Source organism: Cervus canadensis, chromosome 20, assembly GCF_019320065.1.
Source record: "Cervus canadensis isolate Bull #8, Minnesota chromosome 20, ASM1932006v1, whole genome shotgun sequence".
Classification (NCBI taxonomy): domain Eukaryota; kingdom Metazoa; phylum Chordata; class Mammalia; order Artiodactyla; family Cervidae; genus Cervus; species Cervus canadensis.
In genome coordinates, this window is record NC_057405.1 from 13,152,299 (window position 1) to 13,180,096 (window position 27,798).

Genomic DNA, 27,798 nt, shown 5'->3' on the forward strand with positions numbered 1-27,798 from the left:
CTAGTGAGGTGTTTGAAGCTGGAGTCTGTTATACAGGGTGAAGTAAGTCAAAGAGAAAAACAAGTTTTGTATATTAACAGAATATATATATATTTTGTATATATACAGAATCTAAAAAAATGGTACTGTCTGGACTTTTATGATCCATGTACTCTCCTCAAAGCTCTGTTTCAAGATGTTTTCCACATTGTTGGTTTCCTTCTCAGTCACTCTCCTTTGCACTTGAGACAGGCGTTTCTGGAAATTTCCACTCAGCAGGATGTAGAGAAAAGGGTTGATGCTACTGCTGGCATAGCTGGGACAAATGGAGAGGTGATATCTCAGATGGAAAGCCTCTGAGGGCCGCTCCACCAGTAAGTTCACCAGTTGCATCACGTGATAGGGGGCGGCACTCAGGTAAAGATCGCCTCCAGCACCAGCACCATCGTGGTCAGCTTCATCCCTCTCTGCCTTGGATCACTGGGATTGTAGCTGTAGGGGACAAGTTTGGAAAGACAGAACATAACCATAGAAATCATGGGCAATGATTCCCCAGAACTCTTTGGACAGTCCATAATAGCTCTGCAGTGAAATGCAAAGCCCATTTTTCTTCCTACTTATTCAGAGTGCTGTAAAAATACCGTTTTTCATCCCATTAAAAATTTCCCTGATTTTCCAAAGCTGGAGAATTTTGAGAAACAAAATAAATAACAAAGGACTTAATTATAATCCAAAGTATCAAATAAAGATGTATGAATCTACATTGATATAAATAATTGAATAATATGTGGGAGAAGAGACAAATCTTCTTTACAGAAAAATTCCAAATAATATATACAGATATTCCCCTTTCCAGGGGTCCAAGGTTAATTCTCACCCTCCTTCTTTTCCCTTTGAGGGTAGATTATACTTAACGACTCATTTTTCAAATAATAGACTAGAGAAAGAGATGAATACTAATTTTGTATCAGAGAAGCCTGGCAAATACTTTCTTAACCAGTGATCAAGATTAACATCAACAGAGCTGTCGTGTAGTTATCACACACCCCCCTGACATGTTGTGAGGAGGAGACTTCTCCTAAAATACATAACTAAAGTCTAATCGTGATACACCATCAGTCAAACCCAGATTGGGGGACAGTCTGCAGGATACCTACTCAAGTGCTTACTTAAGATCATCAAGGTTATGAAAAACAAGGAAAGACCAGAGGAGACAGCTAAATGCAGTGTGATCTCCTGGATTGAGTCTTGGAGCAGAAAGAGGACTTTCATGGTAAAACTGCTGCAGTTCAATACAGGGTAGAGTTTAGTTAGTAGTAACATACCAATGCCATTTTCTTTGTTTTGACAAGCGCATCATGGTAAGGTGTTAAGGGGGAAACTGGGTGAGGAATATATGGAAACTCTCTGTCCGATTTTTGCAACTTTTCTGTAAATTTAGATTTATTCTAAAATTAAAAAATACTTAAAATTTCCAGATTTTGTCCTCTTCTGTCATATTTAGACATTTCATAGAGATTTCTCTGGGACATGACTGAAACAGATGAATAAGCCTGGAGAATATTATAAAATAAAAGCATGGTAGCTGAAAGTCATTCTGAGATAGTGATTCTTGTGCAGCTCATCAGAGTAGGCTCCATTATTCCTCTAACTTATTGCCTTTGAAGGATAACTGGACAGTATGAACCTTGTTTCATAAGATGCTCGTAACATTTCTGAGAAAAGTGTTAGGAGCAGAGTGATCTGATTTGGAGAACTGTTTTAAAAGCGCTTGAGTATCCTCTCCAGCTGTCATGTCATAATATTCCATATGCTTCCATTTCAACCTTTTCACCAACTCAGCTCCCCATGATACATTTAGAAACTATCTTTTCCTGTAACTGTGGCTGCTTCCTGGTCTCATTGTAAATAGACTTCTTTTAAAATAATATAATACATCCAAAGAATTTAAAGAAGTCAATAAAAATGTCATGGGTCAATAGGCCACCTAAACCTCTGGTACCAGGTTCTGCCACAAATTTTGACTAATGGTGGTAAAGTAGTTCACATATTCTTTTTTTAAAAAAATCTTCACCATGTTATGTATCATGTATGGGGAAACCCAGCAACTTGTCTTTTCAAAAGAAATACAATGATATATTCTAAAGACAAATTTTAATAATGATCTATAACCTATAATTACTGACTCATTTGAACAACTTGATATATACAATTTCAGTGGAAAATAATTTAGATTTATTCATGTAGCTTTAGAGATAAGTTTATCTAAAGGCGGACTTCCCCAGGGGTTCAGCGGTAAAGAATTCACCTGCCAATGCAGGACACGTGGGTTTGATCCCTGGGTTGGGAAGATCTCCTGGAGAAGGAAATGGCAACCTACTCCAGTATTCTTGCCTGGAAAATTCCATGGACAGAAGGATCCTGATGGGCTATAGTCCACAGGGTCACAAAAGAGACAGACACAAGTTGGTTACTAAATGACAAACAACAGCAAATATTTAAAGATCGTTCCTAAGTTTATTGTCTTTAGGTAAGTTTTTGGCTTTATTTAGTCCTAATTGACTTTATTCTAAGTATTCAAATATTAATGAAATCCTGCTTCTCTACACTAAAAAGTCACAAAAATGAAAAGGCTATAAATTATACACAATATCTAGGATCTTTATATATGTACACAATTCTGCAAAATGTACAAATAAAACATTTAAATAACAGTGCTGATGACAAACATTCATTTTTATGAAACCATTACATCATTAATTTCAATATTTATCACTGAGAGATCCTCAAATAGCTGCTTCAGAACATGACTTGTTTTCTGAAAATGCCTTACATAGACATTAATGCCCATATGTCTGAGCTTGGCATGTTTCAAGTGACTGTTGCTTAAGTTTCTTTTGTAGATATCATAGAATTCTGAATTGTTCTTTTAACAAATAAGGCATACACTTACTGTCTTGCATCCTTATTCTGTTGATACATGTCCCAAGTATAGCATAAAATTAAAATATAGTGCATCAAAATCAAGGGCAAAGAGAAAAAGAAACTTGGTATCATCAAATACAGAGTATACCTATAAAATGAGAGAGAGGACATGACTGTTACATTCACAATGCTAGAACTGACTTTCACGGTTTATGATTCTCTGATTTTTCAGGGACCAGAATAACAGTGCTTGGAGCAAAAGTTAAGGACCTCTGGGTCCTTTCACATCCAGAGGTGTGAAGTTATGCTTTTCATTATTCACAGACAACGGCTCTTCCCTCGCCAGCCCTTCTCAGCAGCCAACGCTACTGAGTACAGAACGAGTGAGCGTCTTATTATTGTTATTACATTTAGTGTTATTAGCAACAAGAGGCCACGGGTGGCATTCGTTCTGTAGCAGGCGCTGTTCTGGGCGCTTTACTTATTTTAACCCACTGAATCTGTGCATCCCGGTGAATACAATGTCAGTAGCATCTTCATGTTGCAGAAGAGGAAACTAAGGCACAGGTTACAAGCCGAGTAAATTAGGCGGCTTGCCTACGGTTACTCACATAGTAAGTGGCAGAGGTGAGATTTGAAGCCAGTGGTAACCAAGGCTCCAGATGTCCTCTCAGTGGGCACCCAGGAGGTGGGTGTCCATGCTTACTTGCTCAGTCTTTCTGACTCTTGTGGCAGCAGGCACTGTAGCCCGCCAGGCTCCTCTGTCCACGGGATTCTCCAGGCAAGATTACTGGAGTGGGCTGCCATTCCCTTCTCCAGGGGCATCTTCTCTGCCCAAGGATGGAACCCAGGTCTCCTGCAGATTCTTTATCTTCTGAGCCAGCAGGGAAGCCCCAGGAGGACCTGTTGTCAAATCAGCTATTATTTCCCGATTCTCCACCAGGGGGCGCTCTTGCGTGCGCCAGCTCCGTTTCTGCAGAGACTCCGGGTGTCCTTCCTGGCGGAACTCGGGTGACCTGTGCTGTATGCTCTGCTTGGTCGCTCAGTCGTGTCCGATTCTTTGTGACCCCATGGACTGTAGCCCTCCAGGCTCCTCTGTCCATACTCCAGGCGAGAATACTGGAGTGGGGTTGCCATGCCCTCCTCCAGGGGATCTTCCCGACCCGGGATCAAACCCAGGTCTCCCACATTACAGGCAGATTCTTCACCGTCTGAACCACCGGGGAAGTCCCAAGAATACTGGAGTGGATAGCCTATCCCTTCTCCAGGGGATCTTCCCGACCCAGGAACTGAACGCGGTCTCCTGTATTGTAGGCGGATTCTTTACCAGCCGAGCTACCAGGGAGGCCCTGGAAGAAGGCAACCCGGATTGGGTGGGTGTGGACAGGGTGGCAGAGAAAGAGCTCCGGGACCACAGGGCTTCTGAACATAGCACGCTAGTCCCAGCCTTTTGTTCGTCTTGAGGACTTAATTCTGAGAGAAATAATAGAGGCTGAAACCTCAGAATGTCCCTTACCATAACCAGCATTAGGGAACAGAACCAGCTGTAGGTGCAAAATAGCTAGTCTTTGTTTATTCGACACAGGCCGAAGCCTTGTAGTCAAACGGTGAGCTTCAGGTCCTGCCCTCTTTAGACAGGTGGGGCCCAGGTTAATCTGTCAGCCCACCATGATTAAACATCACTTCTCCTTGAGATGGGCTGATGGTTTCTGTCTGTGAGTAGAGCCAGCACTGGTGTGAGAAATAGCAAATAAACAATCATGGTATTAATTTCACTGTTGCACTCCTCTGGAGATTTCTTGCTGCTGGATTCTTGGCCTTGTCAGGCCTCTGGCTCCATCCCTCTGGGGCTGTGTCTATGGGATGCAGAAATGCCCCGTCTGTTTGACAAGTGGTGGTATAGGAAAAAGGAATCTGCCAGACTGACTCGCCATAATGGATGTAAAAAGCACAGCACAATACCTGGCCCTTAGCAGGAGATCAAAACATTTCAGTTAGGGGTTCCAAATGCTCTGTTGAAAGTTTCAACTAGAAAAATTTTGACCTGGGTTCGATCCCTGGTCCAGGGAAACCCCACATACCTTGGAGCAACTAAGCCTGCTAGCCTCAACTACTGAGCCCTGGTGCGTCTAGAGCCCATGCTCCTCAAGGAGAAGCCGCCGCAGTGAGAAGCCTGTGCCCCACACCTAGAGAGTAGCCCCCACTCTGTAACTAAAGAAAGCCCGTGTGCAGCAACAAAGACCCATCACAGCCGAAAATAAATACACGAATCAATAAAAAATTAAAACATAAGAAGTGCCTGTGTAGGTTGCTGTCCTGGTTTCCTAGAACTGCCCGTAACAAATTACCCCACACTGCATGGCTTCACATGGCAGAAATTTGTCTTTCAGTTCTAGAAGCTGGAGGTCTTAAATCAAGGTGTTGGCAGAGCTGTTCCTTTTTGAGGTTTTGAGCGTGTGATCTCCCAGCCTCCCTGGAGTTGCATGGTCATGCTTGGTGTTCCCGGCTTACAGACACATCACTCCAGTCTCTGCTTCTGCATGCTCTCTATGTGTCTCTGTAAATCTTCCTCTCCTTACCAGGCCTCAGTCACTGTATTTAGGGCCCACCCTAATCCAGTAAGACGTCATCTCAAATTGATCATATCTGCAAAGACCCCATTTCTATGTAAGATCATATCCACAACTGCTGAGAATTAGGACTCGGATAGATCTTTCCCAGGGACCCAACCAAACTCCAGCTGCATGTTGTTAAGATTTGAGTCTCAGAACTCCAGACCCTTCTGTGATGTCCCCCTGTCTTTGATTGCTGTGTCCCCGCTGAAACTGGCTTGCATGGGTCTTTAGAATACATATTTAAATATAGTTGCACCCATTGAGGTTACATGATTAAGTGCAAAATTTTTTTCTAAAGGTTACCCCATCCTTAAAAAAATCAAACTATCGACTTGATGGTGGGAAGCAGAGAACTTAAGTGGAGAGACTGGCCTGGAGAGGCTCCCCAAGGACACTCCGTGTGGCTGCTCACGTGTTCACAAGGAGGATGAAGCACTTCACAACTTAATTCAACTCTATTTTTCTTAAGTTTTAACAACCTACCAGAGTACATCGTCAGGGGATGTTAAATCAAAAGCACAACTCTCAGCGCCGTCTTTAAATTTGATGACCTTCGAGTAGACCCAGACAGGCAATACCAGAATGAGGGAAGCTGCCCAGAGGCCCAGATTGATGCAGATTGTCTTGTTCCTGGTTATCCAGCTTGTCAGTCGAAATGGCTGGACGAGAGCCAAGTACCCGCAAAGCCAGTGGAGAAGGGTTTGGGAACAATCAATAAAAGCATTGAGCTCCAAGGATGAAAGGTTCATGACAAGAGTAAATTATTAGTATTATGATCCTCCCTGAAGCACACCTCTATCAGGGTGAAAGAAAGTTATATTTTTTAAGAGCTGGCCGGTACTTGTAGAGAAAACAATTCTTGACCCTGTAAGTCTGAATAAACCACTCACTGATACACAGCAGTCACTTCCATAAAGACCCTGAAAAACTCTGCCATGCAAACTTTTTTAGGTTTGCTGACCCTTTTATATTTATTTATTTATTTGGCTGAGCTGGGTTTTAGTTGTGGTCTCCGTTGTGGCACATGGGATGTGGCATGCGAGATCTTTAGCTGCGACATCCAAAATCCTCAGTTGCAGCATGTGGGATCTAGTTCCCTGACTAGGGATCGAACCCTGGCCCCCTGTGTTGGGAGCATGGAGTCTCAGCCACTGGGACCACCAGGGAAGTCCCACAACCCTTTTCTTTGCAAAGGTGCTTCCCTTGTGCAGGAGGCTCTGGAAAACTGCCTCTGAATGAGGGCAGGGAGATTCCCTCCAGATGGGAGTGGCCTACTTCCCAGGAAGGTGTACGGATGTAGGACAGGAAGGAGCGATGGCTGGTGGGAGGGTCCCCAGCAGCATGAGGTTCAGGCCCCTGGGACAGACATCCTGCTTAGAGGGCGTTAGAGTCAGGGCCAAAGGCTCTTAGAGGTTCAGGTCACAGAACGAACAGTGAGAATAATCAAACACGCCTAGCACAGACAATGCAAATCCCTCAGAGAACTGGAGCTTGAGGCTGATGGGGGTGTGGAAATGGACTAATTTCATGGGGAAAGGGTTCTCTTTTTCTTTTTTTCCCCCATTTTGATCCAGAAGAAAAGATAATCATTAATTAGACTTGAAAATCCTGAGAGAGCAAACATGTTTGGTCCTCCAGCAAATCCAAGAATAATTTTTCAGAGACAAGCTTAAGTATGAAAAAGAGAGCTCAGATCCAGAGGAGGGTTTTTGAGAAAGCACAGTTTTGAGGGGCCTGGGGGCTGTAGGAAAGCAGGATTAGTGGGCATTCAATAAATGTGAAATATGGTCTATGGTCCATTAATTTTCTCCAAGATTTTGTAGAGCTACTTAATGAAGATTTATGAAAATGGAAGTCTCTCTCTCCTTGCTTTTCAGTTCTGCACTCAGTTAAGGGAGCCCTTGCAGGGACAGGCTTGTGGCCCTGGGTACCTCAGCCACCCCTCCTTCCCCACACCGCACCTGCGTTACCAGTCACCTGTTGCTAAGGAGACAAACTCCCCTCCCCTCCCTGCTGAGGAAGGGAATCGCTAGTGATTGTAAGCAGCCCCACCATCTTTCTGTCTGGGATTAAAGACGACGGAGTCATGGCGTCAGTGGGTTAGGGAATTGTCTCTGATGACCTTCCCAGCTGAAAACCCTTCAGTGACTTTTCTTTGCCTTTCAGATAAAATTCAGAGCTCTCACCATGACCCTTGAGGTCTTTTTCCACCTGGCCTTCCTTTCACTCAGGCTGAAGTTTGTGCCCGTCTCTGGCCTTCCCTCAAGTTCTGTGTCTTGCGGTACCGGGTACCTGCTATTCAGCCCATCTGGCAGGACCTGCCTCTAGTTCCCGCTGCCTTTCCTATCATCCCCATTAGGTCTCCCTCTTGGAGAAGCTTCCCCTGACCACTCACTCTATACAAGGGCCCATGACTATAAATTTGGATTTTAGGGGACTCTACTTTTCCTTCCTAGGATGTATCATTGTGTGGAAACAGTAATACACATTTACCCATGTGACTTTTCACAGAATGTCTGTCTACACCTCTGGAATGGAAGCACCATGACGGCAGGAGCCTTGGCTATTAGTTTAATGCTGCTGTATCTCATGTGTCTTGCATGGTTCCTGGCATATGGTCCATGCTCAATAAATATTTGCTGAATGAATGAATAGGGAATTTTGGCTTCTTTTTACTGGCTTGGTTGTTGTTCCAGAAAATTTAATTTAAAAAGTAACCACTATCAAAAGTCTAGGTAGCTTTCATCTGGAGGCAAATATTTTTAATATTTTGGGTGTTTAAAATTTTTTTCATATGACTTTAAAGGTAGGAACCCACTATTAAAATATTTCACATACTTGCAATTATTAACTAATCAGAGAAAGGAAAATCAAAGAGTTTGGGGAAACACTTGATATTTATGGTCTACTGAATTGGAGATCAAACCAGTCAATCCTAAAAGAAGTCACCTGTGAATATCCGTTGGAAGGACTGATGCTGAAGCTGAAGCTGCAACACTTTGGCCACCTGATGCAAAGAGCTGACTCACTGCAAAAGACCCTGATGCTGGGAAAAATTGAGGGCAGGAGGTGGAGAGGAGAGAGGACAAGATGGTTGGATAGCATCATTGACTCAATGGACGTGAGTTTAAGCAAACTCCAGGAAATGGTTAAGGACAGACAAGCCTGGCATGCTGCAGTCCATAGGGTCACAAAGAGTTAGACATGGACTTAGGGACTGAACAAGTTGAAAATTAAAATAAATGTATAAATAATATCACATACTGATGGCACTGACATTTAGTTTTGGTATTACAGAGAAAATTTCATTTCTGTTTTACAAAATTACACATTTTCTTTAATTTTTATGAATTTAGTAGAGTTAAAACTACAAGAAATTCCAGAGGCTGGGAAAAAAGTTCAGCGTTACAAAATCTTCATTCGTCTCTGGCTGTGTGATCCTCTGGGAGAAAGATAAAGGCCTGAGTATCTTTATTTGAAAGTAAAACCTTATTATTTTGTGGCCATAAGTTTAAAAAAAAAATACATGCTATTCAATTCAACTGTGTAAGATACACACGCACACATATACACACTCAGAAAAACCCTGTGAAGATTAGGAAATGTTCTGTGGTCTGTTCTAAGGCAGACAATATGCTTTCACTTTATTTGCAGTAAGAGGTTTACAGAAGAGGTTCAGTTTCCCCTCTTAAAAGAAAAAGCAATACTCTTCTGCCTTCATGGTACGTATGTGGTATGAAGAAGCTTTTCTTCTTCTGAGAATGGGATCAGAACAGTGAGGCTCGTACTTTAAGCTGCTTCTCTGCAGTCATTCCTGCCTTGCACAGGGCCCTGGCCCTGGTGTTGGAACCCTAAACTTACCAGGCTTTATTCCACACACTGTGAGCTTTGGTGGCATCAGCTGAACTCACCAGATCTACCTACCTAGCATGTAGATTAAAAAATGTGATGTTAATTATAAGTTGAGAAGTATACTCTGCATATTTTGAGAATTCTTTTGTAGGAAGGCAGCAGGATTTAAAAAATGCATTAAACATTACCATCATTATTCATGCCTGAATAATAATGATCCAGCAAATTTGATTTATAGGAATGTTGCTATTCCTTTGTTCAGCCATCTGATGAACTGCTCATCCCTTCCCAACCCTAAAAGGCCCTGTTGGAAGGGTAAAAGAGGCAGAGCTCAAGAAATAGTCCTCCATAGACTCAGAGAAATTTAAGACTAACGTTCATCCATTCATAATAGCGTTTGAGTGCCCGTATGCCAGGCACTGTTACACAGACACTTGGAATGTGCTAGTGACCAAAGACCCTGCTTTTGTGTAATTCACATTCGATGGGTGGGGGAAGCTAGACAAGAAACAACACACACTTATCTCTGTATACCGAGGAAATTAAAGTCTGTAATATGTTCAAAGCAAGAGAGAAAGAAAAAGTAGATCAGAGCAAGAGGGACTAAGTGTGCTGGGTTGGGACTGGGGTGGAAAGAAGGTGGATGGAGATTTCACATGGGTTTTTCTCTGAGTGGGCGAATTACTGTTGTGCTTTTTACCGTTGTCTTCAGGATTTGTTTCTGTTTGGGGCATGCTGCTAAGACCTGGTGTGAAAGTCCACACCATGTAGATGCCACAGGGAACATCCTAACACCCTCGCTCACGTGCTTCCTACAAGAAGTCAGATGCTGAGGTAGTTGCCAGCTACCTGACATCTCTAGAGTTGGACAGCCTGGCTCTGAACTGGGCTTCACCACTCACTGGCTCCACAAACATCTCACCATCACCATCATCTCCTTGAGTAACATTGGCTTACAAGTTTGGTAAACATGGCTATGGCATGTTCTGGGATTGTTGTTCAGTTGCTAAGTTGGGTCCAACTCTTGGCAACCCCACGGCCTGCAGCAGTCCAGGCTTCCCTGTCCTTCACTATCTCCCCAAGTTTGCTCAAATTCATATCCATTGAGTTGGTGATACAGTCTAATCATCCAATCCTCTCTTGTTCCCTTCTCCTTTTGCTTTCAATCAATGTTCTGGGATATGTCTGGTGATGTAAAATGGCAGCATTTGCATTAATTGATCTTAATAGTGAGTGCAAAGGATGGTCTTCTTGTAACTCTGACTTCTCTTCATAGCTGTAAAGGAGCCCTCTATTCCATATATTCTCTAAAGCCGCTAGGTGATAACAAGGGTCTGTGAGATGTAGAACTTACCAGAAGGAACCCTGAACAGGGAGTGAGGAGAGCCACTTCAGTTATCAGCTCTGCCACTGACTCTGTGTGTCTTTAGCTGTTTCCTTTACTTCTCAGCACTTTGGCTTCCTTCTTGCAATAATGATGGGCAGGCATGGGGGGAGTGAATTCATTCTGGTTGCTAGTAGTTCATGATTTTGTGGGCTTTTTTCTTTCAGTCAATTATAAATGAAACTGAGTTGGAAAGAATGATTGGGGAAGAGGAAATGTTCAGTGTTTTAAGTTTTCCATTAAAAAATGGACCTCTGTGAAAGTTGGAAAAATATTAACTGATTTGTCCTACAATGAAACAAATGAATGGAGAGGAGCTTTGCTATTACAAACCAGCACTGATGTTGCTGAAATTGGGATGACCTCGGGGAAGTACAGGAACCTCTAAATAAGGTTGAGATATTTCAGAATCTCTTCACTTACCTGTCCACACTCATTACAGTCATGATGGCACTACAGGCAAACTGGTTGCAGGGATGTGATGATCCTGCAGAGAGGCCCCCCCAAACACCCACTGTCCTCCTCGGGCCCACTGGTAAATAAGAAATGGCATTCCAATGATGTGGACCAGATCAGCCACAGCCAGGCTACAGATAAAAATGTCAGGAATCATTTTTTTTCCTGGACCTAAGAGACATGGAGGGAAAGCTGAGGATTGACATTGAGAGGGTACATCTTCAGTTTATGCCATCTGTTAACAGATTTTTCAGTTGCTAAAATTAAGTTTAAAAGTTAAAAGGAAAGCACCACATATGCACATATGAATGCCTTGTCTTGTGTATATTCAAGCGTTTTAAACTATTTGTTTGATAACTGCCTGCCGTGGTTTAAAAATATGTCCACAAATTCTTTGATATTGCTTTCAGGAGGGTGTGGCCCAATTCCCTCCCTTTGAGAGTGGGTTGAACTTAGTAACTCACTTTTAGTGAATAGGATGTGGTGGAATTGACAGTATGACATTTGAAATTTGGACATAAGGGCACGGAGGGGTTTTCTCCTTGCTATCTCTTGGATTGCTTTCTCTGGGGGAAGCCAGCTGCCCTCTTGTGAAATAACTCAAGTATCACTATAAAGAGGTCCACGTGGAAAGGCATTGAGTCCTCCTGCCAACAACCAGCACCAGCTTGCCAGATCTGTAAGGGGGCGACCTGGGGCTGGGTGCTCCGGTCCCAGCCAAGCCTTTGGATGGTCATCTAAAGATGCACGGCTCGACTGCAACAGCGAGAGAGACCCTGAGCCAGTCACCCAGCAGGGCTGCTCCAGACCCGCAAAACTGTGTGAGAGAACAAATGTTGGTTGTTTTAACCCACTGTTTGTTTTTTTAATATAACATAACCACGTTTATTTAAGAATGCATTCCAATATCAAATGCAAAGTTCAACAATGCAAAATTGAAATTATTTTTGCCCCAACATAATAGTTTTACACATGGTAATACATATATTTCAGTGCTACTCTCTCAATTCTTCCCACCCTCTCCTTCCCCCGCTGTATCCATTAGTCCATTCTCTGTGTCTGCGTCTCCACTGCTGCCTTGAAGATAGGTTCATCAGTACCATCTTTCTATATTCCATATATGATATTCGTCTTTCTCTTTCTGATTTACTTCACTCTGTATAGTATGCTCTAAGTTCATCCAGCTCATTAGAACTGACTCAAATATGTTCCTTTTTGTGGCTGTGATATTCCATTGTGTGTGTATATATGTATATATATACCACAACTTCTTCATTCATTAATCTGTCAATGGACATCTAGATTGCTTCCATGTCTTAGTTATTGTAAATAGTGCTGCACTGAACATTGGAGAACATGTGTCTTTTTCAATTATGGTTTCTTCAGGGTATATGCCCCATAGTGGGATTGTTGTCATATGGTAGTTTTATTCCTAGTTTTTTAAGGAGTCTCCATACTGTTTTCCATAGTAAGCCACTAAGTTTTGAAGTAATTTCTACACAGCAACAAATTATACCAACTCTAAACTCATTCATGCAGAAGACTGGATTTACCTATGGCAACCCACTCCAGTGTTCTTGCCTGGAGAATCCCAGGGACGGGGGAGCCTGGTAGGCTGCCGTCTATGGGGTCGCACAGAGTTGGACACGACTGAAGCGACTTAGCAGCAGCATCAAATACAGCTAAACAGGAAAAATAAATGTTTCCACTGTGCAATGTGATTTTTTTTCCCTCCACTGAAGCTGTTAAGTTCAAATCTCAACTGAAGCCATTGTTAAAAAAAAATTTCAACCATTATTTAGAAAGATTCCAATAAAATCTAACTCAAAGAAAAGCCTATTAATTAAGATCTTGAAATCCAGACTGTGTAGAGTAGACACATGAAGTGACTGAACAGGTGGTGACAGAGCTTTCCCTCCTCCTGTTTGGGAAAATGAAGGCAAAAGAATTTTCTGAGAGCAGAAATTTTAATGTAAAATTCACTTGATCCCTATTGTCCGAGTTGGGACATTCAGTAATAAACATGTATCACCTTTATCTAGGAGATATTATTTATTAATTCAACAAATATTTTATTGAACACTAGTTATATGTCAGGCATAATATTGTGCTTTGGGCTGCAAAGGTAAATAACCTATAAACCCTAATATCAAGAAGCTTATATAGTCTAAGCATAGGTAAATAAGTGATGACTTTACAATGTTATGAAAGAAAGCTAGAAAAAGCACAAGGAGCACATAAGAATAGTCTCTCCTCTCTCCTCTGGGGGTGGTCAAGGCATATTTCTTGGAGGAAGCGGCATATGTACTGAGAACATATAAAGATTTAAATAGCACAGAAGAATTAGCCTGAAGATTACACCACAATTACTAGTTCACTCTGGATCTGGTGCTATTGCTTTTTTGTTTGAAAGCTAGTGGGTGTCTTCGTTATCCAGGGCCTGCAAATTCTACAGCCTGTGAACTTTACGTCTAAGGCATCAAAGGCTCATGTGAGGCATCAGTCAGGGCCAGGATATTTTACCCAGGCCCTGGCCCCACACACCATGTGAGGAAGTTTCTGCCATCAAATCCTTACTCAGCAACACACTCTGGGCATTGTTGAGTGACTCATATCAGAAAAACCAAGAAGAAGGAGGAAAAGATCATGTCAACCAAAAGAGCTGCTAAGTGACTGTTCTTGGTCTCTAATCCTTTGTCCTCTCCTGGTTTTCCTCCAGGAGAAGGGTCAGTGCGGAGGAACTGACACTAGAGGTCAGCTGGAAAAAAAAAAGCAGAAACACAATAATATAAAATCCTATAAATCTTAGTCTGTTAAATAGATGTTATTTCCATCTGAATTGGGACATAACCCATAAGTGGTTGCATAGGTCCTAATTGCAGCAATTAGACCTGTTACCCTTGCTCTCCTTCAGACAGGTGCTCATTGACTGATTAGGAATTATGGTAATTCCTTTGTTGAGGACAGTGCAGGTCATTGCCTGGCAATTCAAAAGAATTAAATAAAGTGTTTCTAGATGACATTGTCTATAGCAAAAGAGAATTCTGAAGCAAGTGATATATTTATCTGGTCATAGATACTAGGGAAACAAGTATAACACATCCTATTATTGCTTTTTTTTTTTAACTGAAAGTAACAACATAAAATTAAAAGTAATTAAATAGGAATGGTAAATTTTCTAAGTATATAACCTGTATTCTCCTTTTAGGTCTAATTAATCTTCAGATTTTCTGTTGTCAGACTTCATCAGATTTCTGTTTCTTACAAACCAAACATTTAAAATAAAAATATGTAAACCAATGATCATTTCAGCTAACATGTTTTCCATATGGTTAATATGACTGTGTCTAAATATAATGATAAACTAAGGTATACCACAATACCACGAAATAAATGATATTGTTTAGTCGCTCAGTCATGCCTGACTCTTTGCCACCCCATGGACTGCAGCACACCAGGCTTCCCTGTCCTTCACTGTCTCCCAGAGGTTGCTCAAACTCATGTCCATTGAGTCAAGGATGCCATCCAACCATCTCATCCTCTGTCACCCTCTTCTCCTGCCTTCCGTCTTTTCCAGCATCAGGGTCATTTCCAGTGGGTCAGTTCTTCACATCAATTGGCCAAAGGATTGAAGCTTCAGCATCAGTCCTTCCAATGAATATTCAGGGTTGATTTCCTTTAAGATTGACTTGTTTGATCTCCTTGCAGTCCAAGGGACTCTCAAGAGTCTTCTCCAGTACCACAATTTGAAAGAATCAATTCTTTGGTGCTCAGCCTTCTTTATTGTCCAGCTCTCACATCCATACATGATTACTGGAAAAACCATAGCTTTGACTATATGGACCTTTGTTGGCAAAGTAATATCTCTGCTTTTTAATACACTGTCTAGGTTTATCATAGCTTTTCTTCCAAGGAGCACGTATCTTTTAATTTCATGACTGCAGTCATGATATGGTTTTTACAAATCATACTTTGGAAGAATATTTAATCAAATGGGAAAGTGAAAATGTTAGTTGCTCAGAGATGTCTAACTGTTTGAGACCCAGTGGACTGTAGCCCACCAGTCTCCTCTGTCCTTGGGACTTCCCAGGCAGAAATATTGGAGTGGATTGCCATTCCCTCCTCCAGGGATCTTCCCAACTCAGGGATTTAACCTGGGTCTCCTGCACTGCAGGCAGATTCTTTATTGTCTGAGCCACAGGGAAGCCCAAATGGGAAAATACTTACTGAATAAAAAAAAAAAACAACTATGTAACTAGTTATGACCCCAAACTTATTTATTTAGTTATTTATTTTATTTTTATTTTTTTCCAAACTTATTTAAATATTAAAGTACACTGAAATAGTATGTCTGAGTAATCACAGTAATTATCTGTTTGATAGTAGCTGTATGATTGATTTTGAGTTATTCTTTATATGTTTAATGTATAAGAGAAATTTTATTAAAAATGTTTTCTTTTTGCATCCAGAAATAACCATATATCAGTTCAGTTCAGTTGCTCAGTCATGTCTAGCTCTTTGTGACCCCATGGACTGCAGCACACCAGGCCTCCCTGTCCATCACCAACTCCCGGAGTTTACTCAAAGTCATGTCCATTGAGTCGGTGATGCCATCCAACCATCTCATCCTCTATAGTCCCCTTCTCCTCCCACCTTCAATCTTTCCCAGCATCAGGGTCTTTTCAAATGAGTCAGTTCTTTGTATCAGGTGGCCAAAGTATTGGAGTTTCAACTTCAGCATCAGTCCTTCCAAGGAATATTCAGGACGGATACCGGTTGGATCTCCTCACTGTCCAAGGGACTCTCAAGAGTCTTCTCCAACACCATGGTTCAAAAGCATCAATGTTCCGGCACTCAGCTTTCCTTATAGTCCGACTCTCACATCCATACATGACCACTGGAAAAACCATATGGACCTTTGTTGGCAAAGTAATTCGCTTCTTTTTAATATGCTGTCTAGGTTGGTCATAGCTTTTCTTACAAGGAGCAAGTGTCTTTTAATTTCATGGCTGCAGTCACCATCTGCAGTGATTTTGAAGCCCCCCAAAATTAAGTCTGTGGCTGTTTCCACCGTTTCCCCATCTATTTGTCATGACATGATGGGACCAGATGCCATGATCTTAGTTTTCTGAATGCTGAGTCTTAAGCCAACTTTTTCACTCTCTTCTTTCACTTTCATCAAGAGGCTCTTTACTTCCTCCTTGCTTTCTGCCATAAGGGTGGTGTCATCTGCGTGTCTGAGGTTATTGATATTTCTCCCAGCAATCTTGATTCCAGCTTGTGCTTCATCCAGCCTGACATTTCACATTATGTAGTCAGCAAATAACTTAAATAAGCAGGGTGACAATATACAGCCTTCATGTACTCCTTTCCCGATTTGGAACCAGTGTGTTGTTCCATGTCCAATTCTAACTGTTGCTTCTTGACCTGCATACAGATTTCTCAGGAGGCAAGGTGGTCTTATATAACCATCTCTTGAAGACTTTTTCACAATTTTTTGTGATCCACACAGTCAAAGGCTTTGGCATAGTCAATAAAGCAGAAGTCAATGTTTTTCTGGAACTCTCTTCCTTTTTCCATGATCCAGTGGATATTGGCAATTTGACCTCTGGTTCCTCTGCATTTTCTAAACTTGAACATCTGGAAGTTCATGGTTCACATATTGTTGAAGCCTGACTTGGAGACTTTTGAGCATTACTTTACTAGCGTGTGAGGTGAGTGCAATTGTGCGGCAGTTTGAGCATTTTTTGGCATTGCCTTTCTTTGGGATTGGAATGAACACTGACCTTTTCCAGTCCTGTGGCCACTGCTGAGTTTTCCAAATTTGCTGGCATATTGAGTGCAGCACTTTCACAGCATCATCTTTTAGGATTTGAAATAGCTCAACTGGAATTCCATCCCCTCCACTAGCTTTGTTAGTAGTGATGTTTCCTAAGACCCACTTTACTTCACATTCCAGGATGTCTGGCTCTAGGTAAATGATCACACCATCATGGTTATCTGGGTCATGAAGGTCTTTTTTGTGTAGTTCTTCTGTGTATTCTTGCCACCTCCTCTTAATATCTTCTGCCTCTGTTAGGTCCACACCGTTTCCTTTGTTGAGCCCATCTTTGCATGAAATATTCCCTTGCTATCCCTGATTTTATTGAAGAGATCTCTAGTCTTTCCCATTCTATTGTTTTCCTCTATTTCTTTGCATTGATCACTGAGGAAGGCTTTCTTATCTCTCCTTGCTATTCTTTGGAACTCTCCATTCAAATGGGTATATCTTTCCTTTTCTCCTTTGCCTTTTGTTTCTATTCTTTTCATAGCTATTTGTAAGGCCTCCTCAGTCAACCATTCTGCCTTTTTGCATTTCTTTTTCTTGGGGATGATCTTGATCCCTGCCTCCTGTACAGTGTCACGAACCTCCATCCATAGTTCTTAAAGCGTTCTATCAGATCTAATCCCTTGAAACTATTTGTCACTTCCACTGTATAAATGTAAGGGATTTGATTTAGGTCATACCTGAATCAATTTAAGTCTGAATTTGACACTAAGGAGTTCATGATCTGAGTGCATATATGCAATAGGTTAAATAAAACCAAAAAACCATGTAATACCACACATGTAGGATGATGCTTTGCTGATCAGCTTATTCTGCCCTTTATTTCTAGGTCTCCTTGCTAACTGGTTTATTTGGCCAATAGGGAGCACTGTTGGAAGGAAACTGGAGGGTGAGAAGAAAGGATAGGCGGGGCATTTCCTTCCCCTTTGTGTTGTTGGCATCTGTGGCCCTGGCAGCCTCCCTCCCATGGCTCCACCTCCTCCCCTGCAGATTCTGTTCCTTGGGCCCAGATCCCACTGTGGTTGCAGCCCCCACCAGGCATCCCACATTTCCAGGATTTGTTAAGCCACTTTTTTCCCCCTCTATCCAACCTAGGGCCAGGAAAGGGGTGGTGGCCTTGGGGTAGCTTCCTAATTTTGTTTATCTCTGAGTTGCCTCACCAGTCCCTGTTTGGCATTTAACTCTCATTGAATTAAATTCCTATTGTGAGTGTAAAAATCAATAAACTGAAACCTCAATTAAAATGGAGTCAGAGCACCAGAAGGGGATACTCTCACGCTCTGCAGTAGCAGAGCTTGAAGAGAAGAAAGACTTCCTCTTCTTGCCTGGCAAAAGCTTAGCTAATGAGAGACTGTTCTTCCCCTGTTGGATGGGTCTTGCCTGTGGCTTGCCATAGCTGCAGATCCCAAATTGCTGTACTTTGGTGAGCCCAAGTAAACTCCACTTTTGTTGGAGAAATAACTGGCAGTCCATTTGTTTTGAGATCAGCATGAGCCAACTCCAATGGATTAGCAGTGATTTATTTCATAAAGAGCTGTGCTGAAAAAGAATTTTGAGTCATCACACGGGCACTGGGAAAGGACAGACCTGTGTGATTAGAGATGACTGCCAAGGATGGGAGAGTTTAGAGCAGAGTGACATATTTGCTAACTCTGCATAAAGAGAATCGAATTGGAAATTCTAGTTTCATTTCTGTGCCTTCATTTATTATGTCCTTGGGAGAAGACATTCAACCCCTTTAGGTTCCAGAGTTGTCTTGATGCACTGGACCATAGCAACAAGGGTCTCCAGCCATCTTTCCAGTTCGTTTAAACAAATGTGGCTGTGAGGTTCGTAGCATCTAAACATATCGTTATGTGTGCAGCATGGGTGTGGGTCAACCCCAACAACAGCTTACATATGGCTGATACTCGGAGAGCAGTAGAGGGCTGGGTCAGAGGGGGCTTTAGTTATTATTTCAGCTGGGTGGGAAAAAGGAGGAGGCTTGTTTCAAGCATTTCCCATCTTTGTCTTAGCAACTGGATTTCCATCACTGGGCCATTAGTATTCCTTCAGGAACAGTCACTATCCTTCTTGTAACCTCTGTGTAAAATGTAGACATCACTGGGGGGAGGCAGTTAAAAAGTGAGATGTTTCAGTAATTCATGATTAAGTGTAAATTAGGTGACTTGACAACCAGTCTAGGGCAGGGGAAGACACAATGGGAACATTTTATTTATAGGGAGACAGAGCATCCTTGCGAGAGTCTCTGCCCACTGGGGAACAGTCTGTCAGCAGACAGGAGAAGGATGTGTTCAGGACGCTGAGGGTGGCGGGGGAGGACCGTGGAGAAAAACGGCGTCTCCTTTATCGAAGTAGTTCCCCAGGACCCACTGTGGCTGTGGAGAATAGTTGAGTAATGGGGCCGAGTTCGTAAGTCCCTCTCCCAAGAAGAAAAGGGGAAAGTCTTATGTTATAATTGGCCCAATTTTCCTCCTACATTTTAAAATCCCTTTTGACCTGCTATGAATTTAAAATATGACAGACCAATAGTGATCTGGCCTTATTACTTTATAGTTACACTCCTAAAGCACAAATCAGTTTTTAAGAAAGCCATATTAGATATCTTATTCCAGAAGCTCCATCTTCTTTAAATCTATTATTTTCATATATTTGTAGTCTTCCATTGGCAAAGTCAGAAGTTAGGTTATTTCTTGCTTCCTAGTGTCACTAATGATCTGACTATTCTATTCATTCTCTTCTGATACAGTATTTATCATAAATGAGAAAGCCCTAAATCTTCTTTAAGTGTATCTATTTCTCCTTATGTTTAGTGTAGTACTACTAATATTCAGTGTATTCTTTAACTGAGCTACCTTCTGTTAAGAAGGTAACAAGTAAAACATCATGGCAAAGCATGATTAGAAACATTAATGTAAATTGCCTTAAAAATTTTGGAGATTAATTAACAAAAAGTGTTAAATTTTAAGCCCAAAATATTAAAACTAATTTACTTTCAAATGACTTTGGACTGATTAATAAATTTTTGGAGAAGAGTTTGCAAAGAATAATATTAACAGTTTAGCAATAAAAATAAAGACTAAGTTGCCTTCAAATGATTTTTGAACAAATAAAAGGTTTATCTTAAAAGCTCTATTAATATATATCTTCTCACATGTTATCTGTAAAATGGTGATGATATGAAGAAGTAATAGATTTTTCACAATCATTGCAAATAGTTTGTAAGGATGACAGCTCAGGTTTTCCTTCTTTCCGTCTTTTTTTTTTAAATTCCAGTTTAATGGCAGTTTACTTACTACTGAGAATCTGTTTCTAGGAATTACAGCTCAATATTGACTTTAAAAGAGTTCACATTCAAAATTTCTTCTTTTTGCCAGGTTGGTCTCCATGTGAGTAGATGGAACCAGGTCCATTGTCTACTGGTGTAATTTGAGAGGGACCAAGAAATTTCTCTGGCTCCAAATATTTCTTCAATTGCTTGTCACGGGGCCTGAATTTCACTCGAGTCTTTGCAAATAAAAGTTGTCTGTAAAAATGCAACCATTTCTGGAGGACTAACACCTTATAAGAATTTGGTTTCTTAACTGTGGGACCAAGGCTCCAGAGGCATGAGGCACACAATTTGTATCCTTAGGAGTGAGTGAAAGTTGCTCAGTCATGTCTGACTCTTTGATCCCCATGGACTATTCAGTCCATGGAATTCTCCAGGCCAGAATACTGGAGTGGGTGACCTTTCCCTTCTCCAAGGGATCTTCCCAAACCCAGGGATTGAACCTAGGTCTCCCGCATTGCAGGCAGATTCTTTACCAGCAGAGCAACTAGGGAAGCCTAAGAATACTGGAGTGGGTAGCGTATCCCTTTTCCAGCAGATCTTCCCAACTCAGGAATCAAACTGGGGTCTCCCCCATTGCAGGCAGATTCTTTACCAGCTGAGCTACCAGGAAATCTTTAGGACAGGATGGCAGAAATTCTGAGGGGCATGAGGAAAGATGGAAGGAGAAGTGATCAGGTGCAACAGGCAAACAGAGTGAGCTGGAAACCGCACCCCCCACCCCAGGTCTCTATTAACTTTCTTTCATTTTAAAATTTTTATTTATTTGCTTATTTTTGGCTGTGCTGGGTCTTTGTTGCTTTGCCCAGATTTTCTCTAGTTGCAGGGAGTTGGGGCTACCGTTCATTGTGGTGCTCAGACTACTCAAAGTGGCTTCTCTTGTTGCAGAGCATGGGCTCTGGGGCTCCTGAGCTTCAGTAGCTGTGGTGCGCTGGCTTGGTGGATGCAGCTCGTGGGCTCTAGAGTGTGGTTCAGTAGCTGTGGTACATGGGCTTAGTTGCCCCAAGGCAGGTGGAATCTTCCTGGACCAGGGATCAAACCCGTGTCCCCTGCATTGGCAGGCAGATTCTTATCCACTGTACCGCCAGGAAAGTCCTCTATTAACTCTCTACTCCATGCTATTGCCTCCTTAAAGTTTTCTGAGACTATTTGATTACTTTCTTCTCCCTTCCTGGAACTTATTATTTGAACCACCTTTCCCCCTCCCATTTGATTGTTTTTAATACCTTGCATTATTTTTCAAACGGGTTCATGTATTTGAATCTTATCTCCTCCACTAAATCGTGAACTGTTAGAGATAGATGCTGCCATATTTCTTTGGTATGTACGTAACACTTATAAAAGTGCTGGGCATATAACAGGTATTTAGTAATACGTATTGAGTTGAACTGCTTCCAGAACTTAAGAAATAATTTTAAATGCTTGATATTCACAAATGGTTTTACAGGACACAGTAAGGAATGCCTGAATTTATTAGAAGTAGAATTCCAGTATACCAAATAATCCTTCAATTATGGATGGTATAAAAATACCATTGATAAACAATATTTAACGACAGAGATAATGCCAATAAAAATTTGAAAGTGGCCTGGCTGATGAGAAGCCGAGTGGGCAAAGTGACTAGTGATGGGCTTTCTTAGGGAGAGTGTCACTCGTATTACCATCCCGAGGGCTGCTGTTGTTTTTGGTTGGTCCTGTGAGGACTCTTCCATGCACATGGGAAGTCCAGCCATCTTTCTAGCTTAAATGACAGTTTTGCTGATTTGTTTCATGTGCGCTGCCGGCGTACTAAGTCCCTTCAGTTCTGTCTGGCTCTTTGCGACCCTGTAGACTGTAACTCTCCAGGCTCCTCTGTTCATGGGACTCTTCAGGCAAGAATACTGGAGTGGGGTTGCCATTTCCTTCTCCAGTTTGATGTCATTGACGTGGGGTCAATAGCCTGGAATTTGGAATCATGGGATCTGAATTCAAGTGCCAGGACTGTTACTTTATAGCTGTGTGATGCTAGATAGGTTATTTTCTCTCCTGAGCCTTTTTCTTCAAATGAGTATAATAATAATAATACTGCTGTTTGGGGAGGGGGAGTAAATGCGTTTATAATGTGCTTTGTAGTGTAACGTACTACACCGAAGCTTGTTGTAGTCATGTTATTATAATGCTGAAAACACCTTTCGGTAGAAATCCAGAATGTGGTTTTTTTTAAAAAATAATTTTGTTTCTTTAATTTTGGCTGTGCTGGGTCTTCAAGTGGGGCTACCTTTTGCTGTGGTGCGCTGGCTTCTCATCGTGGTGCCTCCCTTGTTGTGGAGCACAGGCTGCAGGATGTGTGGACTTCAGCAGTTGCAGGACATGAGTTCAGTCTTTGTGGTCCCCGGGCTCTGGAACACCGGCTCAGTAGTTGTGACACGTGGGCTTAATTGCTCCACAGCATGTGTGATCTTTCAGAACCAGGGATGGAACCCATGTCTCCTGCATTGGCAGGTGAATTCTTTACCATTGAGGCACAAGGGAAGCCCTAAAATTGTTTTATAATATATAAATAAGGACAAAAAGATTGAAGGCGGGAGGAGAAGGGGATGACAGAGGATGAGATGGTTGGATGCCATCATTGACTCAATGGACATGAGTTTGAATAAACTATAGGAGTTGGTGATGGACAGGGAGGCCTGGTGTGCTGCAGTCCGTGGGGTCACAAAGAGGTGGACATGACTGAGCGACTGAACTGAACTGAACTGAGGTCGAAAATCTTTTAAAATGGTGGCTATAAGCATGATCAGAGACCAGGTCAAAAAAGTTTTAACATCTTGTATGTATTAAAACAAGTAAAACTTAAACGTGAAAATAATCAGTAGAGCAAAGATAATCATGTAATAATGCGGCATGTGTATACAAACTCTAAATCCATTTTTTGAAGCTGGTAGAGAACAAGTACAGTGGTCCCTCTATATCCACGAGGGATCATTTCTAGGACAGCCACACCCCCACCCCCCATACCAACATCCGAAGATGCTCAAGTCCCTTACATAAAATGGTGCCATGTTCTTTATAACCAACACACATTCTCCCTAATACATTAAATCATCTCTAGATTACTTATAGTACCTCATGCTATGAAAATACTATGTAAACAGTATTAAATACAATGTAAATGCTATGGAAATAGCTGCCAGAGCACGGTCAATTCAAGTTTTGCTTTTTTGGAACTTTCTGGAATTTTTTTCAAGATATTTTTGACATTGCTTGAATCTGCAGGTGTGGACCCTGCAGATCCTGAGCCCATGGATACTGGGGGCCAACTGTAACTTGTTCTTCATGCTCCAATTAAACCTTATGCTGTAGGCTTGAGAGGAAGCAGGAAATTAGCTGAATTAGGTGGGGGTTGTGACAGAAAGGCAGGAGGTGAAAGGGAGCAGATGCCTCTCAGCTTGGCCCACACTGGGGTGGTCTGTATTGTAGGGAACAGCCCACCACGCATGACTGCCTGAATGTTTGGGTGATTGGGGTAGAGTCTCTCTCTTGCCCAAATGAGTGCAGAAGAGTCTCTTTTACCAGCCAAACCAGATCAGCCTCTTAGGATAACTCTTATTGCCAGAAAATAAAATAGTTGCCTTGAAATAGTTTCAATCCTTGCCTAGGCTCTGCTGCCTGAGATTCAGAGTTAATTTGTTTGGGGGCGAAACTGTGTATTAGGATTTTTAAAAGCTCCATCATGGTTCTAATGTGTGGCTAAGAATAAGAATTGCTGCTCTAAAAATTTACTGACTCAGCAGTCAGCATTGGCCTAGGTTTTTTCATTTTGAAATCTGTGACTCAGCATTTACTTGATGAAAATATTTACATGATGAAAATATCTATAGATCTTCTTTAAGTATCTTAAACAAATGTTTCCAAAATCTGATTCCATTAGGAAAAATTCTACAAGGGAGAAAGGATTCATTTAGGAATTATAGAACATAGTTAATTATGGAAAAGAAAAAGAAGCCCTTACCTTATTATAGTGATACAATGAGGATGTTGCCAACCAGCCCTGTTGAACAGAGGATCCCAACCATGGAAGGAAGGATGACGGCATCCACCATGCTGAGGGTTTGATAGCAAACTCTCCATTCCAAGATTTGTTCAAAAGTTCAGCAGAGGTGTTACAACAGGATGAGTGAAGTAAATTCATTGTCCATGAACTCCCAGTAGTTAAGGCTGTGAAGGAATAGGATGTGATTTATTCAATGACATTTTGAGGTAATTCCTTCCATATAAGTTTTTGTTAATTCCAAAAACATTTATTGGGGCTTTCTTTGCTCCAAGAATTCATGCAACATAAGATTCCAGGGTGAGTATGATTGCCTCCTGTCCATATGATGTGATGAATTACCAGAGGAGACATGGAAACAGTAAATTATTGAGCAGTATACTAGGAGAGTGCGCATGTGTTCTCCACCTGATTGTCGTACACGCTTCAAGCACAGCTAATATCTACTCAGGACACACTGGTACTAGTTGTTTATAGCTGGTATTTGTTCTTGTTGACTTACATATCGGTCGTATTGGCTAGAACCCCCACAGTGCCTAGGTTGTTAAGTATATCTTCTCTATCTCTGATAAAAATGAATGGGAGACTCCAACGCTGATTGCTTAGAAAAGCAGTGGGATAAGACTTCCCAAGATGATTCCTGGCCTGTCTGGAGGGATGAGAAAGAGTTAGACCAGTAAAGGACTGTGTGGGAAGGGAACTGTTGTAGCAAGTCAGGGGACCATGTTCAAAGAAGAATTACGGCACAGGAAAAAATGTCCAGCAACCAACCTGAAAATAAAAAGTAAACAAAGCAAACCAATGGAGCTGGGAAATTATTTGCTTGGTCAACCATCTTGATAAAAGACATTAAAAAAACGCCATCTAAGTCTTGTTTCTGGTAATAGTAAACTGAGTAACTCAGATTAACCCTCTCACTGAAAGCAATAAAATATTATGAGCAAAATGTATATGTGCGTATGTCTGTGCGTGCGTGCATGCGTGTGTGTGTGTGTGTGTGTGTGTGTGTACACAGCAATTTAAAAATATTCAAGATCTGAAAAACTAGTGGGCCCTCCTTGGCTAGTTTTTAGATGAGATCCAGTAACTACAAGGTAAGAGGAATATTGAATCATCACGGCTATCTTTTTCCAGAAGGTGCTTATTAATGCCACAGCAATTTGAACTTTGGTTGAATGTCTGTATTTTGTCCAGAGGGACATCAAGGCTCTCAGCCTATTGAAGGAGGGAAGTTTGCAGAAGAACCCTTCTTCTGAGTTGGGGCCCCAGGGGCAAAGTCTGAGCTATGAATGAACCTGATTTACATTTTCCTTTCTTACCTCCACAACCATTGGGAGCTCTGAGGGAGCTGCCTTGGTGACTTTGGAATGGAATGGTGAGTAGACAGAGAAGGAAAAGAAAAGCAGATTTTCGCCAGGAAGCTCTGGAAGACTCCTCACAGATTTATACCATGAGTAGGCAGGCCATGGACTCTCAAGGCTTGAACTTAGGTGGTCCACGCCTGAAAAGCCCCCTAGATACCAAGTAGATAGAAAGCAAATCCTTTTTAAAGGTAAAAACAGCTATCCTCAGGTATCAGAAAATCCTCAAAATATTTTTGAGGACAATGACCAGCAAGCATGCAAAGATGCAAGCATTGCTTATATGCTGATTTAAATGGATTCAAGACTTAAACGTAAGACCAAACACTATAAAACTAAAAGAAGAAAACACAGGGAAAATGTCCGTTGACACTTGTCTTGGCAATGATTTTTTGAACATGACATCAAAATGAAGGAACAAATGCAAAAATAATCAAATGGGGCTACATCGAACTAAAAAGAGTCTGTACAACAAAAGAAATGATCAGCAAAATCAGAAGACAACCTACTGAATGGGAGAAAATATTTTCAAATCGACCATTTGATAAGTGATTTACATCCAAAATACATAAGGAACTTATACAACTCACTAGCAAAATACAAGCAATCCAATTGGCTCGGATGGTAAAGAATCTGCCTCCAGTGTGGGAGACCTGGGTTTGATCCCTGGGTTGGGAAGATCCCCTGGAGGAGGGCATGGCAAACCACTCCAGTATTCTTGCATGGAGAATCCCCATGGACAGAGGAGCCTGGTGCGCTACAGTCCATGGGGTCACAAAGAGTTGGACATGACTGAGTGACTAAGCACAAAGGAGTTGTATAGACATTTTTTTCCAAAGGAGACATACAAATGGCCAACAGGTATATGATAAGATGTCAACAAAACTAACTATCAGGGAAATGCAAATGAGACTACAATGAGTTATCTTCTCATACCTGTTTGGGTGACCATTATAAAAAAAGAAAAGAACAAGTGGCAAAGATGTGGAGAAAAGTGAATCATTTTGCACTATTGGTAGGAATGTAAATTAGTGCAGCCACTATGGAAATCAGAATGGACTTTCCTCAAAAAATTAAAAACTAGAACTACTGGTTTTAATGCACCACTCCTGGGTATACATGTGAAAGAAATGAATACATCAGTATCATAAGATATGTGTACTCCTATGTCCATTGTAGCATTATTTACATTTGCCAAGACATGGAGATAGTCTCAGTGTGCACTGATGGGAAAAAGAAAATGTGACACACACACACACAGGAATAATATTGAGCCATAAAGAATGAAATCTTGCCCTTTGTGATAACATAGATGAGCCTCAAAGGGCATTGTGCTAAGTGGAATAAGATGGGAAGGACAAATACTGTATGTTCTCATCTACAAGTGGAATCACTTGTAAAAATGTTGATCTTATAGAAACACAGAGTAAAATGATGGTTACCAGAAGTGATAAATTGACATAATGAAATATTGTACAGCATTAGAAGAGAACTGATACAATATATAACAGATACAATATATACAGACACAATAACATGAATGAATCTAACAACTTAAGATTGGGTAAAAAGCAAAATTTCTTATAGTATGATTCCATTTAGGTAGAATTTTAAAACACGGGCAAAACTAATCTATATTATTTAGTTCAGTTCAGTTCAGTCGCTCAGTCGTGTCTGACTCTTTGTGGCCCCATGAGCTGCATCATGTCAGGCCTCCCTGTCCATCACCAACTCCCAGAGTCCACCCAAACCCATGTCCATCGAGTCGGTGATGCCATCCAACCATCTCATTCTCTGTCGTCCCCTTCTCCTCCTTCCCTCAATCTTTCCCAGCATCAGGGTCTTTTCCAATGAGTCAGCTCTTCGCATCAGGTGGCCAAAGTATTGAAGTTTCAGCTTCAACATCAGTCCTACCAGTGAACACCCAGGACTGATCTCCTTTAGGATGGACTGGTTGGATCCTCTTGCTGTCCAAGGGACTCTCAAGAATCTTCTCCAACACCACAGTTCAAAAGCATCAATTCTTCGGCGCTCCACTTTC

At 41.6% G+C, this 27,798-nt stretch overlaps 1 protein-coding gene across 1 annotated transcript; it reads right to left on the bottom strand.

Annotated features, from left to right (window-relative positions):
* Positions 1–111: 111 nt before the first annotated feature.
* Positions 112–24,537, bottom strand: MCHR2 (melanin concentrating hormone receptor 2). Its single transcript, XM_043438965.1, is given in 10 exon segments — positions 112–398; positions 401–471; positions 2,933–3,052; positions 6,003–6,198; positions 11,180–11,229; positions 11,231–11,259; positions 11,261–11,382; positions 11,904–11,967; positions 24,374–24,465; positions 24,468–24,537. Coding segments are annotated over 10 exon segments (1,101 nt in total).
* Positions 24,538–27,798: the final 3,261 nt, after the last annotated feature.